Source organism: Lasiosphaeria miniovina (genome assembly GCF_030549165.1).
Source record: "Lasiosphaeria miniovina strain SMH2392-1A chromosome Unknown B0T26scaffold_1, whole genome shotgun sequence".
In the NCBI taxonomy this organism is placed as follows: domain Eukaryota; kingdom Fungi; phylum Ascomycota; class Sordariomycetes; order Sordariales; family Lasiosphaeriaceae; genus Lasiosphaeria; species Lasiosphaeria miniovina.
The window spans coordinates 2,029,855-2,053,544 of NW_026848220.1; the positions used below are offsets into that span (position 1 = coordinate 2,029,855).

General features: G+C 57.8%; 8 protein-coding genes across 8 annotated transcripts; 3 read left to right on the forward strand and 5 right to left on the reverse strand.

Moving 5' to 3' along the window:
- Positions 1 to 377: 377 nt before the first annotated feature.
- On the reverse strand, positions 378 to 4,626 carry B0T26DRAFT_635442 (uncharacterized protein; the record flags this gene model as incomplete). Its single annotated transcript, XM_060436722.1, has 2 exons — positions 378 to 1,659; positions 1,721 to 4,626. 2 exons carry the CDS (start codon positions 4,624 to 4,626, stop codon positions 378 to 380), a joined length of 4,188 nt encoding a protein of 1,395 aa, XP_060302372.1.
- Positions 4,627 to 6,122: 1,496 nt separating this feature from the next.
- Positions 6,123 to 7,079, reverse strand: B0T26DRAFT_669901 (uncharacterized protein; the record flags this gene model as incomplete). Its single annotated transcript, XM_060439117.1, has 5 exons — positions 6,123 to 6,291; positions 6,331 to 6,485; positions 6,584 to 6,623; positions 6,865 to 6,962; positions 7,008 to 7,079. The coding sequence occupies 5 exons, from the start codon at positions 7,077 to 7,079 to the stop codon at positions 6,123 to 6,125; spliced, it is 534 nt and encodes a 177-aa protein (XP_060302373.1).
- A 2,571-nt stretch (positions 7,080 to 9,650) lies between these two features.
- B0T26DRAFT_633010 (cytochrome P450) lies at positions 9,651 to 13,546 on the reverse strand (the record flags this gene model as incomplete). The annotated part of the gene is made up of 8 exons (XM_060436500.1): positions 9,651 to 10,721; positions 10,788 to 10,909; positions 10,989 to 11,804; positions 11,893 to 12,415; positions 12,478 to 12,826; positions 12,879 to 13,036; positions 13,104 to 13,132; positions 13,192 to 13,546. The coding sequence occupies 8 exons, from the start codon at positions 13,544 to 13,546 to the stop codon at positions 9,651 to 9,653; spliced, it is 3,423 nt and encodes a 1,140-aa protein (XP_060302374.1).
- Positions 13,547 to 15,156: 1,610 nt separating this feature from the next.
- Positions 15,157 to 16,484, forward strand: B0T26DRAFT_634370 (sodium bile acid symporter family-domain-containing protein; the record flags this gene model as incomplete). The annotated part of the gene is made up of 4 exons (XM_060436625.1): positions 15,157 to 15,370; positions 15,423 to 15,565; positions 15,663 to 15,770; positions 15,831 to 16,484. The coding sequence occupies 4 exons, from the start codon at positions 15,157 to 15,159 to the stop codon at positions 16,482 to 16,484; spliced, it is 1,119 nt and encodes a 372-aa protein (XP_060302375.1).
- A 417-nt stretch (positions 16,485 to 16,901) lies between these two features.
- B0T26DRAFT_745534 (uncharacterized protein) lies at positions 16,902 to 17,983 on the reverse strand (the record flags this gene model as incomplete). Its single annotated transcript, XM_060444571.1, has 2 exons — positions 16,902 to 17,353; positions 17,407 to 17,983. The coding sequence occupies 2 exons, from the start codon at positions 17,981 to 17,983 to the stop codon at positions 16,902 to 16,904; spliced, it is 1,029 nt and encodes a 342-aa protein (XP_060302376.1).
- Positions 17,984 to 18,961: 978 nt separating this feature from the next.
- B0T26DRAFT_866763 (uncharacterized protein) lies at positions 18,962 to 20,030 on the forward strand (the record flags this gene model as incomplete). The annotated part of the gene is made up of 1 exon (XM_060447825.1): positions 18,962 to 20,030. One exon carries the CDS (start codon positions 18,962 to 18,964, stop codon positions 19,625 to 19,627), a length of 666 nt encoding a protein of 221 aa, XP_060302377.1. The 3' UTR covers positions 19,628 to 20,030.
- A 47-nt stretch (positions 20,031 to 20,077) lies between these two features.
- Positions 20,078 to 20,915, reverse strand: B0T26DRAFT_669906 (ubiquitin carboxyl-terminal hydrolase-like protein isozyme L3; the record flags this gene model as incomplete). Its single annotated transcript, XM_060439118.1, has 2 exons — positions 20,078 to 20,820; positions 20,885 to 20,915. 2 exons carry the CDS (start codon positions 20,913 to 20,915, stop codon positions 20,078 to 20,080), a joined length of 774 nt encoding a protein of 257 aa, XP_060302378.1.
- Positions 20,916 to 23,114: 2,199 nt separating this feature from the next.
- On the forward strand, positions 23,115 to 23,602 carry B0T26DRAFT_635078 (uncharacterized protein; the record flags this gene model as incomplete). Its single annotated transcript, XM_060436686.1, has 3 exons — positions 23,115 to 23,222; positions 23,351 to 23,478; positions 23,581 to 23,602. 3 exons carry the CDS (start codon positions 23,115 to 23,117, stop codon positions 23,600 to 23,602), a joined length of 258 nt encoding a protein of 85 aa, XP_060302379.1.
- Positions 23,603 to 23,690: the final 88 nt, after the last annotated feature.

Genomic DNA, 23,690 nt, shown 5'->3' on the forward strand with positions numbered 1-23,690 from the left:
TAAATGCAAGCACAACTGTGCAAATCGCTCCAAATGCTACCTTTCAAATAGGCCATATGATTAGCGCCGAACACAATCCGGCGAGAGTAGAGAATTATGGACATTCCCATCTTATATCCTTGCCATGTGAATGGAGAGATCTACACATGTAAACGCCGTGTTATTAAGATTGGTTTTGCGTTGGTATCGAGATCGTAGATGTGGGAAACGTGGCCGTAATTCGTGTTGCCGAGGCTGAGGAGTTGCTCGCGCTTTTTACCTCAAAACCTCTGGCTCGAATCAAGGGGCCCCATTACGCCGGCCCAGCTCGGATGCTGCCCGGGCAAACGAAGTCCAAAATTTGGGCTCGAGAACCGGTGAGAATACTTTGGAGCTCCCTAAGCTCGCTGTCGTATTCCAAGTCCCTCGACGCCCAGTGTCGGAATCTCGACATCGCTTAAGCCCAAAACGCCCTCGTCTCGTCGTCGATCCACAAAGCTGTTGCACTCGCTGACCACCATGCCCCACTCCGCCAGAGCACGACCCGCATACACGGCGCCTGACGTGTAGATTCCAGTAGGGCGAACGGCGCTAACAGAAGCCAACTGTGTGCGGCCAACGTCGCTGTCCATGTCAAAGGACCGGCCACGTTCGGATTCGTCACTGTCAATTCCTGACAGCCGAATCGGAGACTGAATGTCAAGTCTATCATCGTCATATGCCATCTTATCAACGACATGAACGGCCGTGACGTTCACTCCTAACGACAGGCGCTTGTCCACTCGTTTTTCCGTTTCCGTTTCCAGGGAAGCAGACAGAGGCCGCGCATTTCGCGCTTCGCTAACCAAGCCGGTCTGCGTGACTCCGCTGATTCGACGGGTGGGTGGCGGAAGGCCGGCTGAGATGGGAGGCGGGCTGTCGTTGCGAATGGCTGAGCCCCCGCCAATGCTGCCGTTGGCCAACAACGCGGCAGAACGAGCGCTGACCTTGGACTGTGCCGGCGCAGGGAGTCGCGGCCGAGTAATGATCCTATCCCGTGAAGGACTGCCGCCCCCGGGGCCGTTTTGGCCTTGCCATGTGAGAGCGAAGCGGAACACAAATGTTGCGGCATCAAAGACAGGGGCAGATCCGGTTGATGAGCCCGAGTCTGAGGACGGCGTGACGACAGATGGGGCTCCCTGTTTAGGTGGAGGTGGCGGACCCGAACGGGTAGTCGCCGCAGCTGCTCGCGACGCAGCTGTCTCCCGGCGGGCTTGTTCAAGCTCATCGTCCCAAGTGCGTTTCCCACCAATAGCGACATTGCCAAACCCCATGTTTGCCTGCGTTGCTGTTAATGAAAGAACCCTGCCCAACAGCGACCACTTTTTCTTGTAGACAGTTGAGATGCTTTCGGTTCGGGCGCTGGCTGTCGAGCTGTTACTGTTTGCTGAGACGGAGCCGCGAAAGTCTGATATCATGTCCGAGCCTGGGAACGAGCTGGAGAAAGAATCAAACCCCGGAAGCAGGGCGGGCTGCACTGGCGGGATCTCGGTGCGGATAATCAGGAACCGCTTGCCTGGCGTTGGATAACACGGGGCCGTCGACGGAGGCATCCGGTGTTCTTTCTCTGCGGTCTGCTGTAGCCAGAGAAAGTGGGACCACACAGTCTTGAGCCGCTGCGAGACAAGAATGAAGATTTTACTAATAAATATCGTCAGCTTCGTGAACAAAGGTCAAACGCGCCAAAAAGGGGGTTACATACGCGTCCAACTCGTTCGGGCTGCCCGAGTCCCTGCAGACACGCCAGCAAACTAACCGCATATAGTAGGCTCGAACCATGGGGCACCAGTGATTGAAGAACTTCTCAAACGCCTCCTCCGTCAGCAGCCAGCCAAAACAAATGGCCTCCTTGCGTAATGGGTCAGCGGTGATGGCGTCCCACACTGCGTAGAGGAATGAGATGATGCGGATTTCGGACATGGTGTTGTTCGAGTTCATTATCATTTTCCCAACGTCAAACCAGAAAGGCCAGTCGATGTAATCGAAAGACGGAGAAACAACCTCGTCAAAGGCTGGGAACGCTTCTTCAGAAGGGGACGTCGCGATGCTGCTATTCGCCGTGTTCTGAAACGCATCGAGCGTCACGAGCACCTCTTCGAGGAAGTCGCAGAGGATGAAGCAGGCGGCATGCTCATAGCGTGATGTTCGTTTTGTAGCGGCTTTTGCGGTAGCCAGGAAAGCTTCGGCAAATGTGTGCTTGATTCCGGCAGCGACGCCTATAGAGTTTTCCGACAGCATGTCCTTGAGCAGGATGATCATCCGATTCTCGTCCATGCCCTTGAGAAGATTGCTGGGGAGCGGAAGTCCCATCAAGGCCGTATCGGCCCCGTGGAGCCCGTCGGTAAGTGGAGGGCCGAGCATCGCCTCGATAGAAGCCTGTCGATGGATTGTGCTATCCAAAATCGAGAGGAGGTGGGCATGGAGCAAGACGAACGCGGGAGCGCGCGCCTTCTCGACCAGCGGAAGCCCCACAGGCATGAACTCGTCGGCGAGGATGTAGTAGTACTTGCAGAAGATGAAGAACAGATCAGTATCGCCGCCTCGCCACCTTGATATCCATGGGCCGTGCCATGGAATTCTAGCGGACAGCAGAGGCAGCTTAGCCGCCTGCCGCAGCTTGTCTCCCAGCGTCTTTCCTGACGTCCACCCCAGCTTGCCCAGGTGCGGAGGGAAGAGCGCCACTATGTCGTCGCTCTCTCCTTTGCTTCGCCGCGGTAGTCCAAATTCGTCAGCTACTCTTCGCATGACATCTCCGTTGACGGTCCACAGCCGGACGAGTACGTCGGCAATGCCTGGCACAAAGAAGAAGGCGTATGCGCACGCCTTGCCGCACCAGTTCACCAGACTCAGAGGCGCGTGACGCATCGACATCTTCTCCACAACCAGAGCCATCTGCGTCAACAGATTAGTAACGAACATGGTGCGAACGTTGTGCTCGGCCGACTCGGCCAGGAAATTGGCCGACGAGTCTGGGGCATCGTCGGTCGACTGGGTGCTGGATCTCGCTCGGACCCGTTCCACGGGCGATCGCTGCTCCAGGGGCTGGAAGTAGCTAGTGATGGCCCTCCATTCCGGGCGCATCATGATCATGGTGGTGGTTTCGAGTAGGGTCGGTCGGTCGACGCCGGCGACAGGCTGCAGACTGGTCGTCATCATTGGTTGTTGGCCTAATATTCCACCTCCACCCATGGCAGCGCCGTATAGGCTGACGCCGAGTCTGGATTGCCCAGCATCGAGCATCTCCAACAGGCCATTCCACCACTTATTCAAGATTGTTGCCCTGCGGTCGATGTCCTCGAGCGATAGGATGGTCCTGTTTGAGTTGGAGGGGTGGTGGGCGGTGCTGCGCAGGAAAGGCACAAGAGTCGATCGCACAACACCCATTCGCGCGGCAGTCGAGTTCCTGGCGGCGAACTTTGTGAATTCGACATCGAGAGTTCGGAAGGTGGCCCATAGCGGGTCTCGGGATGTTGGGTGCGGCATCGAAGCGCCCCTGTCGGCAGAGGACGGCGTAGCGTCGTCAGAGGCGGCGGTGGTTGCTGTCGTGTCTAGGGACGAAGTTTGAGACGACGAGTGCCGAGGAGAGTCGATGCTGCTGTGAGAACCATTACTTGCTGGGGCCGTCGAGGTTGTCAATTTGGTCACGATTGCGCGTGGTGGTGCGGGTGCGGGTGAAGGTGCAGCAGTAGTGCTAGCGGTAACGAGAGCGTTGTTCGTGGTGGCGCTCAAAGCTGATGGGGCAGTGCTGTTCAAATCGGCCGCCGAGACACAACTTCTGGCAGCCGAGGCTGACAACGGCGCGGGCGATGGGCCCTTGGAAAATACGCTCTGGGGTTTTTGCTTCATCCTTGTCAAGTAAATGCTGGCACGATTGAAGGCGCGGCTCTTGCTGCTCGGCGACTCGGTAGCAGCCAACCCGTCATCGCCTTCTGGTTTTGCTCCGCTCCGGTCCCCCGAGACAGTCTGAGACGCTGGGCCGCTTTGCGACTTGGATGCCCCGTTTCTCTCGCCTGTCATCCGATCAGAGCCCCGCTCCCTGTCGGCCTTGCTGGGCGGCGAAGGCGACCTCGACGTGGAAATCCAGGACCGCTTCGCGAAGTCGGCAAATGACTCGATTGTCCTCGACCGCTCCAGAGCCTTGGGCTCCAACGACGAGGTTTCGGGCGCATTGGCTACATAGTCTTTCGAGAGCCGCTTTGGGCGCGGGCTTTGGGACGCTCGTACGTTGGGGCTCGACTTGACACTTGGCAGCCACGAGCGGGGCCGGTCAATCATTGATCTGGTGCGGGTGACGGTCTCAGCCTGTGTCGCAGCGGCGACGGCCTCGGCCTTGATCTCGACGACCGTTTCTGTGGCAGGCGGGCGCCGCGGAGGGGCCTTTTCGGCGCCGAAGCCGCTCAGGGTCAGCTCAAAATCGTCTAGGTCGAACGAGGGCACATCGAAGGCGGGCAGGCTGGGCAGCGTCTTGAACTTGAGGCTGAAGGCGCGGGGCGACGAGTCGATGCTGCTGATGGCAGAGGGCGGGGATTTGGTCGATGCTGACAATAAATCCGGAGTAGACTGGGAGCGATGGAAGGACGAACTTGGCTGTCGGACGGCCGAGGCCATCGCAAGCGTTGACCCGCTCATCTCATGGCCAGGACTAGATCGACGGGGCACAGTCCGACCCGCCGCACCCAGTTGTCCGCCTCGTGTGAAGACGTGGTTCGCCAGACAGCCGAGTCGGCTCGCCGGAAACCAGTGCGTTGGGCTTCGGCGAACAGCCAAAAGTGTCAGCACAGCGTAACCAGAGCAGGGGTCAGGGCCTGTTCTAGATTGCTATGCCGCCTCTGCCGTCGGCTGGGGATTCGTTAGGCTCTGGCCTGCGACTGCGCTGATCCGTCTGTCCAAGGCAGGGCAGGGCACTCAAACCATTTTTTTTCTTCTTTGGATCGCGGCAGGTTCTTGTCGGGGGGTCGCAGATGTCGTAGGTAAACCAGTGGCAGAACCAAGAAGCAAGAAAAAAAAACTGGTGCGTTCAAATGCGGAGTGAGGAGGCAGGCAGCGGGGGGGGGGTCTAGTCTAGAATCGACCTGAGCTGAGCGGCGGCAGCGGACAGCGGGCTGCGGGCTGCGTTGCAGGACCACCCAGGGCAGATCAGGGCAGGCTCGGTTTCTAATATCCAGTGCTTTTCTTTTTTAATATCGAGCTCCGGTCGAGCTAAGCCTGACTCGCTGAGCGTTACCCCCCTTTGGTGGAGATTGCCGGCTCGGTCTTTCCAAGTCTGCGGTTTGACAGCAGGATGATGCAAGTCGAGCGAGCTCGCAGGGCAAGAGCCATAGCGGCAGCGGCCAGCGGTACAGCGGCCAGGCTGCCAACCCGCAGCGGCAGCAGCAATGGAAGGAGCACCTTCCTCAATATGCAATTGACGTCGTCGATCGTGCGCTGCTGGGTCCATTCCCCATCAGATCTCATTCCCTATTTGCCCTACGGATACCTTACACGGTGAGAGCTTGAGGGCCTGCGCACATCATGTTACGGAAGGATTACGATGGGTCCTGGGGAGACAGGGAGATGACCGGGGGGCGGCGTTCCTTCTTTGCACTGGGTGCATCTCACGCCTTTCTTGGCTCGCTGCGGTGTCTTGACGAGCATGGCAGCCACAGGAGGATGGACTGAGAGCACGAAAGGTTGTGGACAGCCACATGGGACGGGAATATTAACGTTGGTCTAGCATTGACAACTCGAGACGAACGTGTGGTGTCCAAACTCAACTTGAACTCAACTGCTACTCCGTACCTACGTACATATGTACAGTACCTGGATGGCGGCATCCTTATGTGCACTGTGTTAGACAGGCGGGGTGGTTCACGGCAACCCGACAAAGAAGAAACGGGCCAGGGCTCCTGGGCAGCTTAAAGCTTGATGACAAACCAGAAACACATTAGGCGAGACGGCGGTCATCCGCCGTCCATCTCAACATGATGAGCGAATTCGAGGCCCGGTCTGGAGGGCTGGGAGTCTCCTGGTGAGCAGCAGCAGGAGCAGCAGCGTGCGGTGTGCGCGAACCACCGAGCTCCTCTCGTCAGATCATGCCCAGTCGATGTGCCCCTTCCAATTCCGTATCAGACGCTGGACCGGCCGGATCTTGTGGCCAGCCGCGGACGGGCGCGCGTCAAAAACTGGTAGGGACCCGCCTGGTGAAGCAGCTGGAGCCGAAGCTGAGCTGAGCCGGCGTTGGTCTGTCCGGGGTATGCTTGCTTTCTTTTAGGATGCGGGTTTCGGAGAATGCGTCTGCTTAGGAAGTGAGAGTGGAAGGGGTTCGCGGCTTACAGTACTGTAAGGTCTGAACACCTCCTGACGCCAAGGCGCTGGCCAGCGGTGACGCGGACAAAGCTCGAGTCAAGCTCTGCATCACTCGCTCTACTCCAGTGTCTATCAAGGGACATGGACGCGGGATAGACGAACTGGTGAGTTTGGAGGAAGGACTGAGAATCACCAGAGTAACAAGAATTGTTTGGATGGCCCATCCCTGAATGTTGTCAACAGGACGTTACAAGCTCTGAAGGCTTCACGAAGGCCTCACTCTAGAGGGTTTTGTCCGAGGCGGGCAATGGCCATATAACCTAAGGTAGGTAGTTACCTACCTTAATCATTAGAGCCCTATACCCCAGCTTGCAATGCATAGCAAAGGGCTTTCAATACATTCGCAGACTAAAGGCCGAATTAAAAGCCGGCTTTCTTTAGTCTTTTTATCACGTCGAACCTGGTCTGATGCAGCGTGTTCCCACTCCACTGTTAGGCCCGGAAATGACGACAAATAAGGATTACCACAGAAAGGATGGGTCGAGGTGAACATCAAACAACCTTGGTGCTAGCCAACGGATCCAGCAGCACGGGCCCAAGATCGAAACCTCCATCGGAGGAAGCTTCCTGGCCAATTGAGAGGCGTGTTGTTGGGAGGGCTGGAAAGGGCAACAGAAAACGTCCCATTAACGATTAACGATTACCAGCAGCGACACGGCCAACAAAAGATGTGGCAGCCACGTGTGTACGGCTCGTCCAACCCGCCCGCCCGCCATCTTTTGCAAAAGTTAACAACGGCAGAGGTGATGCACGGAGTAACCCCAAGGGTTTCTCCCCGCCGTTCCGCAGTTTTCCAGGTTGTTTCCCAGGACGTTGGTAGAGGAAGATCTCGTCGGGTGTGAGGTAATCAAACGAGTTCAACCCCGCCCCCCACCGCCAACGGAACCTAGCGACGTCATCTAGGCCAAGCACTCCCGCTCGTCGAATCTTTTCTGTAGGCAGCAAGTCATCGATGGACGGGCGTCGGGGTTCAAGAAGAAGCCGTCCGCCGCCGCCGCCGCCCGCGCCACCGCCCGAGCCCAGCTGAGAAGTGGCTGCGCGATGCGCTGGCCGGCATTCATTCCCAGCACGTAACTAAATTCTCGCAGCGAGTCGCTGGGCCCAGCTTGCGCTTTGCAGCCAAGGCCCCCTTTCACCTAGGCCAACGACGTCTTGGGGAACGGGCAGGTCCAAAACATGACAGCCCGAGTGCAGCGGGCCCCTTTAGCAGATGATGCCTCATTGGGGATATGGCGCGTGTTCCAAATGCGTTCCCTGTCCCGACTTGGCCTCGTGAAACGCGAGCTTGGGGCCTCACTATGAGGGGGTACATACAGCACGCTAAAAATAAATTTGACAAACTCGATTCAGTGGACGAACTTGCACCGAGAGAAGATCAAGATCAAACCAGATGCAATTAAATAAAAAAGGATGAAGGAGCGGAGAGGACTCGACGGCAGACAAACGTCGGAAACCATCAAATCACTGTGCACCCGAATGCGGGAGCGCCTGCATTAGTTTTGCATGGCCCACCGCACACGACAACCTGGACACGACACCTCAATGGCTGCCCGTCCTCACCGGCTTCATTGAGCTCGTGTGCTGTCTGCATGGAGGGTCCCCCCCTTTCCAACACGAGCGGTTTTTACTCTGTACATACGTGAGGGGAGAGGGAGGGATGCAGCCAGCCTCTCTAACTGTCGCTGAGGCCGGGACATGGCCGCGGTACGATTGACGGGACGGGACACTGTAGATCGGTGGGCGTGGTATGCCGACCAGGTTGCTGCTGCAGCGGTGTCCGCCGTAAGCCCCCTTAGAGCATGCGTGGCCATGTCCCTGTGGCGGCGAGAGTGCTCTCGGAGCAAGCATCTACCATCGACAACGTCGTCTGCAGAGTGCAGACACAACCTCGGGGGTCCGGGCAGACGAGAGGGGGACGCCCTGCCGCTATCTGTGGCCTATCCCAGACAGACTCACTTACCTATCTCTCCGTGGCGTGCACCAGTCGCGACAGCACAAAAAAAAGGGCAGCATGTATATCTCAGATGCGGACGCCTCCTGTGCTGCCGTGTCGTGTCAGGATGCAGCGGCTTATTACTATCGACGCCAGCCTCGTCGTCTACGTGCCGCGCTCAACAATGCGTAATGTTCTCTGTGTGCGTACTGCCATGTCGTCTGAACAAGGCAAAAACGAAAAAAATCAAGCGCCGCTGCTGACTGACAGACGGGCTCGTCTGAACCAACAAGACTAGAATACGCAGTAGACCCTGGCGCCGTCGATGCGTTGACGCGCTGCCTTGTGGAGTTGAAGTACTGTAAGCGCCACTAGGGACGTGCCGAAAAGGGGGAAAGGGGGCGCTGCCAAGACGTGTGGTGCAGTGCAGAACATCGCCGGCTCGGGACGGTAGAGTCAACAAATCGTCGTCCTGGATGCACTGGAGCATTAGCCATGCCGGCAATAGAAATATCAGAGGTACGTCTGCGTAACTAAAGATGCACATTCTGACAGGTATATTTATATATTTGTTTTGTTTTATTGCGTCTACTCTTGGAGCGATTTCCACAGTTAGATCTATCACCGAAGTGAAATGCATATATACATCACTCTTCATACATAAAAATGAACACAATTAAGCATTATGTTTGGATGTCTATATACAATCTTGAAAAATATGCCCTGCGAGCAACGCAACAAACAAACATCAGGTCCTCAAAAGCCAAAAGCTAGGGGTCAAGCTCCGCAGCACATGAACCAGTGGAGACCGCCCTCTTGCACCAAACAAGCAAGACAAAAAAAGTCACTTTGGCGGAGTCGTGTCTTCGGACGCACAGGTGCGAATCCTGTAGGTGACGGATCAGCTTTTCTTTTTTTGAGTCCATCTCTCCCTCTTTGCTCCTGTGTCTGTCTCTTTGTGTGTGTGCTTGTTTTTGCATGTCTGGCATTTTGAGACTTGATAACTCAGAGTTGATAATATTGTCATATCCTTACTTTTATCGACGACTTGGCAGAAATAGGAGATAGTCTTTTATTCAACAAGAAAACGGGCACATGCAACTTAGACGACGTGGCAGACCAAGAAAATTCAAGTGCGCGTTACTGTCAATTCTATCCATAGTAACCCCAGGTCTGCCTCGTTTTCAAGTATTCCTCCCGAACCACCCTGTCATCTCACATTACCATGCCACCAAACCCTATTCCAACACCCTCCCAAACCAACCCCTATTCCACCTCCCCCCAAAGACACAAGACAGAAGATAGAAGAGAGAGAACCCAATCCAAGCAACAAAGACAAAAACACGACAACCCCCTAGCCAAAAACATCGCTAACATACCTATCCTCCTTCTGCCGCTGCAGCCACACCTCAGCCTGCGCGCGCGTCTGGTCCGGGTGCGCCTCCTGGTAGATCTTGAGACACGTCTCGGCCGTCGTGCGGCCGAGCCTCGCCGCACTACCACAAACAAGGATGCGCGCATCCGCATGATCACGGAACAGCGGCCTCAACACATCGCGGTCGCGCCACAGCAGCTCGTCGACGTGGCCGTGCGCGTACTGCTGGCCCTCATCATCACCATCAGATCCTAGGGAAAGAGGGGGAGGGTTCCTCGAAAACGCCACGCGGACCTTGACGACGCCCTGCGCCTGCCACGCGGCGAGCTCGTCGGCATACAAGAAATCCGACGCATGGTCGCGGCAGCCGTAATACAGAAACGCGGGGCCGAGGACAGCCCGCGCGCCGCCGGGGCGCGCGGCCGCGATGGCCGCGCGGTCCTGGATGAAGGCGCGCATCGGCGCGATGCCCGTGCCGGCGGCCACCATGATCACCGGCGCCGTCGGGTCCGCCGGCAGCCGGAACTTGGCCGCCGCGTTGGTGCCGCGTACGAAGCAGCGCAGGCGGGATCCTGGGAGTAAGGAGGCGAGGTAGCTGGATGCGACGCCGCGGAAGTGGACCGATGGGTGGCTGAGGGACGGGCCGGAGTAGACGTCGTACGTCAGTGTCGCGGTCAGGCTGGCTTTGTCCTGAGGGGATGTGGTGGTGGAGGAGAAAGTGGTCGAGGCGGCGGGCACGGCCTGCTGCGCCAGCGGCGACGACGAGATGGAGTACTGCCGCGGCGCCAGTGGCGAGAGCATGTCGAGGTAGCTAGCGAAGGAGAGGGCGCAAGACGGGAAGTCCTCGAGCAGGTCGATGGTGGAGAAGCGCTTGCCGAGCACTTCCTTGCTGTAGAGCGCGTCGTCCGAGGCCAGCGCGCCGAGGCGCTCTACGTCGGCGCCCTGCGACAGGCTGGCGAGTGTGGCGACCTGCCGCTGCGACGCCGGCGTAGCCAGCTCGACGCGCGTGCTGATCAGCTCGTACACGGATACGGGGCTGTTGGCGGGTGACTGTTTACATCGCAAGGTTAGTTGACATTGAGTGGGTGGGTGCTTTGGCGGTCGTGGGAAGCGTACCTTGAGGTGCTCCTTGGTGGTGCCTGTCACCGTGGCCAGGTCGTCGGGGTGCAGCCCGAACCGGTTCAGCACCCGGGCGACCGACTCTCGCGGGTTGAAGGGCTGGACGGCGAGGTAGTCGCCTGCAACAATGAGTCAGCGTCCATGCAGCCAGCTCAGGGGAAAGGGGTAACTTAGGGGTAAAGGAGGACAAGGACTCACCACTCCGATACTCAACCCCCGGCGGCAGCAGCACGTTTATCTGGCGCTTCTCGGGGCCGGCGCCCTGCTCAGCGAGGACCTTATTCACCAGCACGAGGCCCTCCGAAACAGGCTCGCCCGCGAGCTTCGACGGCGTATCAGGGTGCGAGATATCCACACGCATCTCGTCCGTCTTAACCGCAGCCGTGACACCCCCAACCTCGCGCAGCCGCGCAAAGAGACCGGCCTTCCACTCCTCAAACGGCCCGACAATATCACGACCAACATCAACAAACCCGGCCGGAAATAGGCGTGTAGCGCCCAGCTGCTCGAGCAGCCCGTCGATGAGCCGCGGCACGCGGTGGAACGTGGCAGCCCAGTCGCGGTTCCCCGCGCCGAAGACGGTGTACTCGACGCCGTTTAATAGAGTCGAATTGCCGGGTGCAGCGGCGCGGGCCTCGAGCCACGCGACAAAGTTGCGCGCGTTGTCTGCGGGCAGGCCCTCGAACGACGACGCGATGATGACGACGGGCCGGTCGCGCGGCAGGTTCTCGACGGCGTCGTCCAGGCTCTGCACCTGCAGTGGCACCGCCAGCCCGTAGTTGGGCGCCGCCGTCTCCAGGTCCTCGCCGAACGATTTGCACGTCCCCGTGTTGCCGCCGTAGTAGATGGCCATGGGCTTGCCGCTGCTGTTGTTGGTGTCGGGCTTGTCGGTGGCTGGCTGGGGTGTTGGGGGGGCCGGCCCACTGGTGAAGGTGAACAGGTGATCTTTGCCGGGGCGGCGGCGCGCCTTGATGAAGAAGCCGTCCGGCTTGATGGTCAGTGTCGGCTTGACCTCTGCGGAGGCACACAAAATGTCGTCAGTATCTACGCAATCTTGTCCGTCCCTCTTGCTTTCAGGGGGCCTGGTTTGTGGGCAACTTACTCAGCTGGTAGTCGGGATCGGCCGCCTCAATGACAAAGCGCTGCAGGATCAGGGCCACGGCCATGGTGATTTCCTGCTCGGCCAGGTAGCGGCCGATGCAGGACCGAACGCCAGTGCCGAAGGGCCGCCAGGCGTTGGGGGGCAGGCGCTCGAAGCCGCCGTCGAGGAAGCGCTCGGGCTTGAACTCGTCGACGTCGTCGCCCCAGACGGCCGGGTCGTGGTGCAGGCCCTTGAGGTTGACGATGATGGCGTCGCTAGGGCCGACCTTGTACTTGCCGCCCAGCAGCACCGTCTTGCCGCCCTTGGCGTGGCGAGTGAGGGCTGGGATCGGCCCCAGGTACCGCAGCGTCTCTCGGATCGACGCCTCGATGTACTCGAGCTTGGGCACGTCATCAAGCTCGAGCGGCCGGTCGCCCAGCACGGCGTCGACCTCGGCGTAGCACTTCTGCAGCGCTTTAGGGTGGTGCAGCAGGTTGTACCACAGAAAGTTCAGCGTGCCTGCCGATGTGTCGTGGCCGGCGACCTGAGAATCAACACGTGGTCAGTAGAATATCAGGCCATCTGTATCTGCCTCGAGGGGCTCACCAGGAAGGTCGCCATCTGGTAGCGAATGTTCTCGTCGGTAAAGCCCTTGCCGGTGACGGGGTCTTTGGCGTGGAGCATGACGTTGAGGATGTCGTTGACGTCTGGGCGGGGATTCGCCTTACGCTCGGCCACGATGTCGTCGCACACCTTCCACATGGCGTGGATGTTGTCCATCATGTGGTTCTTGCTCTGGAAGCGCAGCTGGTTCTCGATGGACAGGCGGCTCGACCGCTTGCCGGCCTCGACGAGCGTCTCGGCCATCTGCTTGGCGAACAGCGGGATGTCGTCGCCGTAGAAGGCGTTGAAGCGGAAGTTGAATGCACAGAGACCGATCACGTCGAACGCGAGCCTAGAATCATGTTAGACGCTGTCTCGGCCTCTTTTTCTTGTCTGGAGCTCACCGGGTGAATTCGTCGGTGCAGTTTATGCGGTTGTCAGGGCCGAAGCGATCCCAGCGGAAGACCATCTGGGACAGTATGTCCATCATCTGCGAGAACATCTGCCGCACGTGGATGGGCCCAAAGACGGGCAGCAGCGTCCGGTGCGCAATGCCCCATTCCTGCGTTCACGCGTGTCAGCGCTGGCTGTCATCAAGCGGACACAGTTTGGGCTTGTAAGGGGTGTACCTCTTCGTCGCCATAGGAAGTAAACAGGCCTGTTCAAGGGTAGGCGTTGGCATGCCAGTGTTATGTCGGTCAGGGGGCAACGACATACCATTCTTGACAAAAACGCGGACGCTCTCCTGCGGACCGCTGACAAACTTTTCGAAGCGAGAGTCGTCGCAGACCTCGTTGATGAGCTCGAAGTTGGATACAATGACTACTTTGCGCGAGACGAGATTGAGGGAGAAGATGGGGCCGTAGATTTCGGCGAGGCGCCAGAAGGAGCTGACGGCAAAGGACGGGTCTAGCTCCTGGATGTTGCCGACGAGCCATTTCTCGGGCGGGTGCGGGATGGGCTCACCCTCGCCCGCGTCGGCGTCGGCGTCGGCGTCGGCATCGGCCTTTGGGGGGTGTTCCCCTTGGGGCTTGGCAGGAGGGGACGAGGGGTGGTGGAATGGGCAAGACATGCTGGGCTGGAGGCCTATCAATGCCCCCGCTATCGAAGCTTGAGAGCAATGGATGTAAGTCACTGTTGACTGTCGACTGTCGGCTCTCGACTGCTCATGGCTGGATGGCTTGGCTATGAGTCGACAAGTCCGGAGGGCATCTCGGATATTTTATACTCGGACTGGCTGGCATGCGACGAAAAGTGTCAGACTGGCTGCAGTGCCTGTCTACCCGTCTCTGTCCAACCAAGAAGCCCGGCGAGGACATGACCGAGCCGAGGCTGTCGTCGTGTGTCAACATGACGCGGTATAGCTAACAAAGTAGTATAACCACCCCGGGGAGGTAATAGGTAGTATAGGCGCGGTGCGCGCGGTAGCTCCGTCTCCGTCCATGCCTTGGTTCGCTGGGGAGGAAGCAAAAAAAAAATGATGACGACGTCAATCTCAACACGTATCATTATCGCAGCAGAGCAGCGGCATTATCGCCAATGCAACACAGGGCCTTAGTAACGACTGCTTCTTTTCTGCGCCAGACGTTGCACGACTTTTCAGCATTCGCGGCGTGTTCTGTGCCAAGTCGGTATGCAGGGTCATCAGACACTGCGACAGCCTCACACAATATGCCGCCCGCAATATGCAAAATATGGGGCCTGCCGGTCCGAACGTGGGTCGACCTCGGCAGGCCATGCCGCCGCCGCCGCTGCACGCCGAGCCTGGATCCATTCGAGTCTAGGTCCGTACAGCCTGCAATGCAGCATGCAGCCTGCTTCCCGTTGCTGAGAGCCTTAGTAACGCCCGCGGCATGACAAACCCGACTTAAACCTTCCCGACTGAATATAGTAGCAGCAGCAGCAGCAACTCGGCAAGCCAGCCCGTATGCGGGACCGGCGTCCTATACGGCTGCTGCAGCGGTGGAACGTCCGAGCCCCAAACACCCGCCTGACGCAGCACGACAGTGAGGCCCGACTCGACTGCAGCGACCAAGAAGGAAATAGATAAGACGTGACGACGAAAGCGCCCAGAAATGCAACGTGTTCTGGTTATCTACCGATATCCCCAAAGAGAATCCCGGCAGGGACGTCGTCGCTGCATCTCGGTTGTTCAATCTCTGAGAACCCGAGGCTGGAATAGAGGCATTCATGAAGTCGAAATTGACAAGCCCGTTTCACTTTTCAGCGCCGACGTTTTAGCGGTTCTCGCGCTAGAACAGCGTGCTTTCCCTCCACAGGCTTGGCTGGTGTTTTTCTGCCGCACGGGCGGGGAACGGAGCCAGAGCATGTCACTGCCCCCCTGTGATTGGCTCCCCGGGGAGAGGCGTCTTCCCCTGAAAAGAGAGCGATCAAGTTGGGATAGATGGAGATATTGTATCTTTAGCAACTCTAGACTTTTACGTTGACATTATCATTGCTTGGGTCTCTAGTTTATGCCTTGTTCTTTTTTCGTGACATCAAACCGACACCTGCTTGCTGCCCCTGCCATCCAGCCGCCCCCCCTTTTCAAAAGCTGTAAAGTGTAAACAAATGGCGTCTCTCGGCGAGCCCCAGCAACAACCCAAGAGTCAAGATGTCCAAAACAGCGACAACAAGCTAGCCGGCACAGAACCAGCAGCAAACGGCGATGTCGAAAGCCAGATGAAACAGGAGCCCGTTTCCGTCCAAGTGCTGCCCGACGGCGACGGCGGCGGCGGCAGGCTGTCGGCGTTCCACGCGCTGGCCTTCCTCGACCGCTTCCTCGCCGTGTGGATCTTTCTGGCCATGCTGCTCGGGATCCTGCTGGGCAACTTTGTCAAGGACGTCGGCCCGGCGCTGCAGAAGGGCACCTTTGTCGGCGTCTCGCTGCCCATCGGTGCGGCTCACTCTTTTCATCTCCTACCAACTAACCAGCTAATCGCTCTCAGCCATCGGCCTGCTCGTCATGATGTACCCCATCCTGTGCAAGGTCCAGTACGAGACGCTGCACCGCGTCTTCCGCGAGCGCCAGATCTGGGTGCAGCTCGGCTTCAGCGTGCTTGCTAATTGGATCGTCGCCCCGCTGGTTATGGTGCGCGCGCCCGAGGAACCCCTTTTTTCCATTTCCCTTCCCCTTCCCATTTTCACAGATAAGCGTAAAAGAAGAAGCTACCACTAACACCCCCCAGCTCGCTCTATCATGGGCCTTCCTACCCGACAAGCCCGAGCTGCGGCAGGGACTCATCCTCGTCGGCGTCGCGCGGTGCATCGCAATGGTGCTGATCTGGAACAACCTAGTCCGTTCCCCCTTTTCCTCTTCTCCTGCCCAAAACACACCCCTGACACACAAAAAACAGGCAGGGGGCAACGGTGATTACTGCGCGATCCTGGTAGCCGTCAACTCGCTGCTGCAGATGGTCCTCTTCGCGCCCGTGTCGCTGCTATTCCTGCGCGTCTTCAGCCCGCCCTCCTCCTCCTCCTCCTCCTCTTCCTCCATCAACATATCCTACTCAACCGTGGCTACCAGCGTCGCCGTATTCCTCGGCATCCCGCTCGGTGCCGCCATGCTCACCCGCCTCGTCCTCCTCCGCGTCCTCGGCCGGCAGCGGTACGAATCCGTGTTCCTGCGCGCGGCGGCGCCGTGGTCGCTCATAGGCCTGCTGTTCACCATCACGGTGCTGTTCGCGAGCCAGGGCGCACGGGTCGCCGCGCAGGCCGTCGGCGTGGTGCGCGTGGCGGCGCCGCTGGTCGTGTATTTCAGTGTCGTGTTTGTGGCGACGCTTGCCGGGGCGCGCCGCGTGGGGTTTCGTTACCCGTTTGCGGTCACACAGGGGTTTACCGCCGCGAGCAATAATTTCGAGCTGGCGATTGCGGTGGCGGTCGCGGCGTTTGGGCCGAACTCGGACCAGGCGCTGGCTGCGACGGTCGGGCCGCTGGTGGAGGTGCCTGTATTGTTGGCGCTGGTTTATCTTGTCAAGTGGTATGCGCGCAGGAGCGGGTGGAAGGACTGATGGGTGTGCGGTGAGAGTTGGGATGTGTGGTGGGATGGGATGTGTGGTGGGATGGGATGTGTGGTGGGATGGGATGTGTATTTTGTAATGCGGAGAGTGAAATTTAAGTGGCTTCTCATAAACGGTAATCAAGTGAGTTCAGATCCGGAGAATGGTCAAAGACACAAGATACAGACTTTATTAATTTCAGCAAAAGCGTTCCGGATGTGATGGGAAGCTAAATTAGACCCTAAACCCTAGATAAATCGTTTCATCCTCTCCCCTAAAGAACATAAAAGTCGTCTTGCATAACCTATTACTTGCTAGGAAAAAATCAATCCTAAATCACAACGTTGCATTACGCAGGTCCCGTCTCGGCTATAGCCATTTTTGAAGAAACTCATCGAGGCCAACCGCCAGCTTCGCCCCGGAAGAAGCTTAGAGACCGATCTTGCCGAGAAGACCGGTCAGTCCACCGGGAAGGATGCTGCCGGCGGCGCTCAGTAGGGGCCTAAGAAGGTTGGGCACGATGCTGGTGACGCCGGCAATGCTTTTGAGGACCCCCTGGAGCCCAGGGGCGCCAGTGCCGGTGCCGGTGAGGGCGCCCAGGACACCGCCGAGGGTGCCGCCGACGCCGCTGTTGCCGAGGAGGCCGCCGAGAAGACCACCGGGCGCCAGGAGACTCTCCACCACCTGGACAAGAGCCTGCAGCACCGTCGAGACGCTGTCAATCAGAGGGCTGAGACCGAGAGCGTCGCTGTTGCCCAGCACGCTGGTGATGTCGGGGTGCGAGACAACGCTGACGAGGGTCTGGTGGAACTGCTCCAGGGGGCCGGCCACGTTGGCAAGTAGAGTGTTGACATCGTTGCCAGAGTCCTTTACAATTTGCTCTGTGTCTCCCCGTTAGCTCTCCATCCTGTTAGAAGGGCTGGGTTCTTCTTACCAATCTGGTTGGCCATGTTTTGAACAGTGGCGGCCAAGCTGGGGAGGTCCTGCATGTTGGAAGCGTCCCGGCGCATGTGCATGTCTTGGGAAGAAATCTCCTGGCCCGCCATGTTCTGGTCTGCCATATCCTGGGCAATGGAGGCGGCCATGTCCCGCGAGACCTTCTGGGCTTCTGCAGCAACACCGTCGCCTCCAGACGATCCCTGGTCGGGAATGGCTAGCCCGGGGATGGTGATGGGTGGGAACCCGGGGATCTGGATGGTTCCCGTGCCGGGGATGTAGATGGGGCCCAGGCTCGGGATGGTAATAGAGGGCGAGCTCGGGACGGTGATCGCCGGGGTTGTGACTGTTGGGCGAGGGATCGAGATGGTCAGGGCCGGGGGGAGGATGTTCGGGAGCGGGATGATGAGAGGCCACCACCAGTCGGCGTCGTCCTTGCCGTCCTGGCCATTCTGCGTGGCCTGGCCGTTCTGCTTGTCCTGGGCGTCCTGGCCTTGCATGCCGTCCTGCATCGGCACCGCGAGGGCGCCGCCGATCAGGCACAGCTGGAGGAGGGTGGGAGTAACAGTCTTCATGTTGAAGAATGGCTTAGGTGACTTTGGTAAAACAAGACAAGTTGGCTGCGTTCGAGTGGGCTCTAAAGTGGCCGTGGCTTGTTTGGATGATGCCTATAAACTTGCCGTTGACGACTGGATCCTGCTATCTTATAGCCGTGTCAAGATCCGGTCCAAGTGATTCGACATCTCCATGTTTCTTCGCCTCGACTAACCTCGATCGCAGGCTTCCAAGGCTCGGTGTCATTCTCGGCGCTATTCAGTATCGAGATGCGAAGAGACGAGATTGAGATTGTCCAACTCAGTTCCCGTCCAGTGTCTTGTTGTCTTCAGTGAGGCATGCCCCTGAATCACCAAAGCGCTGCAAGACAGCAGACGGTAGACATATTCTATAAAGCCTTGGTTGTATAGGAATGTCGAAACGCAAAGAGGCTCCAAGTCGTGAAGTTGGACCAAGAATGCGGCAATATAAAAGGGGCAACTAGCCTCCACGTAAACGAGACATCTGCATTCCCAAACAGCTGCGACTCAAAGTTTCAATTGCGATGACAAGACGTCATTGAGAATGAATAGTGAGACTGGGCTTGTGTCTTGGTCGTGATCTTTAGAAGCCAATTGAATGGATAGGCGCAAACGAAACAGGGGGCAAGCATGCTTGCCATTCGAGGGAAATTTGGGCCTAGGCAGCATGAATGGTCAAATGATATTCACAGAAGGCACCTGCTTCTGCCTTCATAGAGTTTTGTAGAGAGAAGACGAGGAAGGCGTGTTTGAGTACGCACGTGCCTGTGTTCTTGCCGTGGTCGCCTGGCAAAGGTCAGCCACAAGACTCGGAACGAGTTGGGCTTTCCCGTTCTCCGACTAGGCACGACCCTATCTCAGGCACACACCAATGGGCACATTCCTCAACTTCAATACTCCCTCCCCTTGTCAGATCCGCCTGTGAAACAGGCTCCGCCGTGTCGGGAGAGCGAGTAGGCCGTCGGCGACAGAGACGCCATGCCCCGCCACATGTCGCGGTCACGGTCACGGTCACGGTCACGGTCAAGGCCAAGGCCGTCCAGGACGGCAGACATGGGCAACGACGACAGACTGTCGTCAGCGCCGCGGAGCCCACCGCCCCAGACATCGGCCACTACCAGCGTGACGCCCGACAGCGTAGAGTCGCCCGGCCTCGACCTCCAAGAACTGGAGCCGATCCCCATGACTCCCAGCCCGCGATGGAACGTCGGGGCCCGCCGCCACAGCAGCAGCGCCGCCATCGCAGGGCCGTCCACCGTCTCTCACACCTCGCCGCCTGCAATAGCTCCCCACCGCCACGTCTTTGGCCCCGCGGCCGAGGCATACGGCGGTGGAGGCTCACAATACGTCGACGGGCGATATAACTCGCCCCCATCGCAGACGATATCGCCCACCAACGTGCAGGGGCACGGGTACGAGCAGAGCGCCGGGCGGAAAAGCGCTCACCATGTCGTGTTCCTAGCGCAGGACAGCCCACGCGCGGGGCCGGTTCCAGAGAAGAAGCTCGACAAAGCGGCGCGCGAAATCAAGACCAGGCCGAGACAAGCCAGGGAACCGAAGCTGAAAGGGGAGCTTTCTTGCATGTTCTGCATGGCCGGGACCTGGGCGCTTGTTTTCTTGCTCTTTTGTTTATTCTACATGTGAGCCCTCACCCCGTTGCTCTTTGGTTTGCCTGTGAATCATAATGACCAAATGTGGTGCAGTTCCGGGGCTTGCGTGGGCTAGTGGAGCACGATCGACCAGCCAATCTGGAACATGAGCCACCCGTGCTGGGGGCGTCAGGGTAGATGATGGGGGTATCCGTACGGGTCGAGGATGAAGTCAGTTGCGGGAGGCGGTGGGCTTTGGTAGGGGTAGGAGTTTAGGGGGGATCATGTAGCCCAATACCAACAGATCAGGCTGGAAGCCCACGTCTGAGCTTGTAACAGAACAGCAGCTTGAACACGGCAGGCGATGGAGGGAGGAGAGAAACAGAGATTTAAATGTACTGTAGCCTGTGGCCCAGAATACCTCGTCTAGCTTCCGGTAGTATCAACCTAAAATCCACCGCTCTCTCCTCTCCAAGAAAAGCAAAAAGTCAATCAAGCTGGACACCTAGCTCTCTCCTCGCGGCGCAAGAGCAGTGCAGCTGAAGCGCAGATCCTTGCTGCCCGCGTCCTGGTCCAGCTTGATGATGCGCTTCAGGCCGAGCTCGAGGGCCCTCGGGCTCAAGACGTCCTCGTCCTCGGCGAGCTGGCCGCGGTCTATGGGGCCTCTCCTGGACCCCTCCAGCTCCCACAGGTGGCCGTCGTCGCCCTTGACAAAGGCGATAAAGTGCTGGCCGGTGTGCACGCCGTTAACACCGACTGGCGGCGCCACCGTGTCGCCCATTGCGGCCACCGAAGCGTGGGCGTCCTCGAAGGGCTGGCTGTCGTAGAGCATCTGGGCGCGGTCGTCCATGGCCAGCGGCAGCGCGTCGGTGCGGATCTTGTCGAGGGCGCTGCTGGGGACGATGAACTGCGCGGCTGCCCCGTTGATGGCGCAGTGCAGCATGCCAATGGACCCGCAAGCCTCGCCGATCGTCTGCTTGAACCAAATGACTGGCGGTGGCTGCTTGTGCTCGCTGCCGCTGCCGTCGCCCTCCTTGTCGTAGTAGTAGCTATAGTCGGCCACGTCCTCGCGCTCGCGCTCCTGGTTCCACGCGTCGGTCAGGGGCACGATGACGAGCAGTGCGTGAGCCGGCCGTGGAATGTGGGCGAGCAGAGACGGCTCGTCCAGCGACCACACGTCGTAGAAGGCAAGGTCCGGCGACAGCCCTAGCTTGGCGGCAAGGGCGTTCATGACCTCGGGGTTGTTTTCTATGCTCGGAATCAGTTTACGGGTCAATCAAGCCTGGGTGGGCAAGGTAGGTTATGTGCGTACCGAGAATTACGAATATCTTTTTCGTCGTCATTGTGACGGCTGCGCTGGACGGCGTGTGGCGGACGTTGATGATATGCCGTCAGCAATGATTAGATCTGTGCCTGTTCGGACAGTATTTGTTTGTCTTGTTGACGTTGAGTGGGATTTGCGCCTTCAAGCTGTCTTGCATCGTCAAGCTAGACCTTAGGCCACGGCAAACAACCTAAGAAACATGCGTATATTTCTGGCTGCCTAGACGCAGTTACCCCTTGTCAAGAAGCCCCAACACGTATGCCAATTGGAGTGGGCAGCTCGGACTGAAAGGCCCAGGGCATGGTGTGTAACCAGCACCTGCCTTGAGCTCGCCATTGGAAAACAGCCGATGCGCACTTGCGCTTCGGGGATTTAGGGGACTTTGAGGATGGCTTGTAAGGGCACACAAGTTGATCTGCTTTCTTTCGGAGGCAAGAGTGTTTTCAATCAACGGAAAGAGCATGAACACTGGGAATCGACTGTTAAAAGGGTAGTAGGAGAAATTTTGATTCTCACACCAATGAATTGGCTTCACAGCTACTAGTAGCAACAGAGTGGCACGAAAAGTGAAAAGGACGTAACGGGGCAGAGAGCATCTTCCCAAAAATAATCAGCCTGACTTGGTTCGTGAGCTTTTCCCAAGTCATGGACAATTCCGAGTCGTTCTTGGCGCCCCCCGCCAACACCAAGGTCTCCACCCCCGCATTTTGCTGAGTGTAACCCTAGGCCCACTTGGGGGCATGGCACTTTACGTTGATGGCGAGAGTTCAACCCGTCGTCATGACATGACTTGGGACGTTGGCGTCCATCGACGCGGCTTGATAAGTAGAAGTAAGAATCGGGCTTGTGGTTGGCTGCTACCCAGCTACCCAGCTATTGATCGTCATATAGTAACAATTGGCAACTCAGGTAGGCCCTAACAAAAAAGGGGCGGATTACTACCTCTGCACTCTCCACGCTTCATGATCGAAACGACTACGCCCACATCATCATCATCCTCACTTTCAACGGCCGCGATCAAGCATGTCATCAAAGTCTGGCAACCATCTAACCATCCAACCATCGAAACGAAGGCGTCACGGACAAAGAACGGCCCAAGCATCCCCAGATCGTCTCGGCCAAAGCCCGCCCTAATGATCACCACCCCTCCTGCCTAGCAAACCCCCTCAAACGGCGGTTATCATTGACGGAACTAGCGGAGCGCATGTAAAAGTGTACACGACCGGGACACCCCTCACTCCCTGATCGATCCTCGACATATCCAGTCATGTGCTCGAGATCTCCAAAGTCAGTCAGACCACCCAACGCCGACCGGCTTTCTCTGCGGGGTCGAGGATCCCAACCAACTTCGTACCTCAAGCAACCCTGCCACCCATCTTGTGCAAATCCAATGGTCGACACCTACATCTAAGAGCAGATGCAGCCAGTAGTAGCCGGAGCAGACGGACAGAGGTGACACAGCATGGAATATTCCCAGTAAAGCAGATAAGTAAGAAATAAGAATAGAAATAAGCTGTCAAACATGGACGTTTGGAGGAGGGCCCCGCGCTCATTCTCGTTGGTGAAGTCATTATGACCGAGCTGTCGAGCTCAATCGCAGTAATGCCCCTCTCTCACAGCCCACCTTTCTACTAGGAAGGTACATACAATACCTATACTATATGAAGCTCGTATCTCGCTCACCTTACCCTTTCCTTGGCCCCATAAGGTAGATAACTTAGTTTAGCTTGCCCTAAGTAGGTGGTAGCTTCCAGGGAGGAGAATGGAAAGAGACAGAGAGAGAGAGAGACGGGGCGAGTGGCGAGGATCCATTGACCGGGTGGACCTCGATGACAGCGAGGCCATGGTGGAAGAGCACCACCACCAGCACCAGCACCACAGCTTCCGCACAGCCAGCCAGCCGTCTTTGTCTTTTAAAGCGAGCCCCGCTCCCCATCGTCCACCTCCTCTTTCCACTCTTTCCTTCCTCTTTTCTATATATCTGGATACCTGGCTTCACATCCGTCCAGAGAAGAACAAATCAAAACAAATCAAAGAACCCCCCATTTCCGGCCTCCGTGCAACCTAGAGAGAGAGTGAACATAACATCCCATCGCGCCCAAGCCGACGACCGAACATTCCCCATCGTCGTTGACAGCTCCAAAACCAAGAGAATCACTTGACCAATCTACACACCTACCTTGCAACTCGTGCCCACCCATCACCGAAAAAAGTGGTAATGGACTCTGGCAACATCACGGTTCCCCCCTTCCGGAACGAGCGGTCCGACTCGACTTCATCGAGCTCTTCGACTTCATCGAGCTCATCAGCAGCCTCGCAGCGCCGCGTATGTCACTGTCTTCCGTCTTCTTCTCATTACATGGTCTTTTTTGTCTCGAGATCGTTGTCGCTAGCGTGTATCCAAAGAGAAAACCAAAACACTTCACCCACACTGACACTGTGAACGGGCTACAGGCATCGCACGGCCTCTTTGAAGGCCTGACGGCGCAGAAGCGCGCCACGGACCCCGTCTCCATTGGTCGGCGTCAGAGCATGAACGATCAGCGGCCCCAGGCTGGCTTTATCGGCCAGATGTGGAACAGGTATGGATTGCCCATGCAGCTCTCTTCACGCACACACACACACACACACACACACACAGACCATATCGTTCTTTTCGTAACTTACTAGCGATGCCAATACAGCTGGGTCCGCGGCACCAAATAAGCTGGCTCTCTAAGCCCGTTCGAGGAGGAGAGCATCGCAGCAAACGGCGCAGACTGGTAGAAGAGAGCGAGAGAGGAGACACGATCCG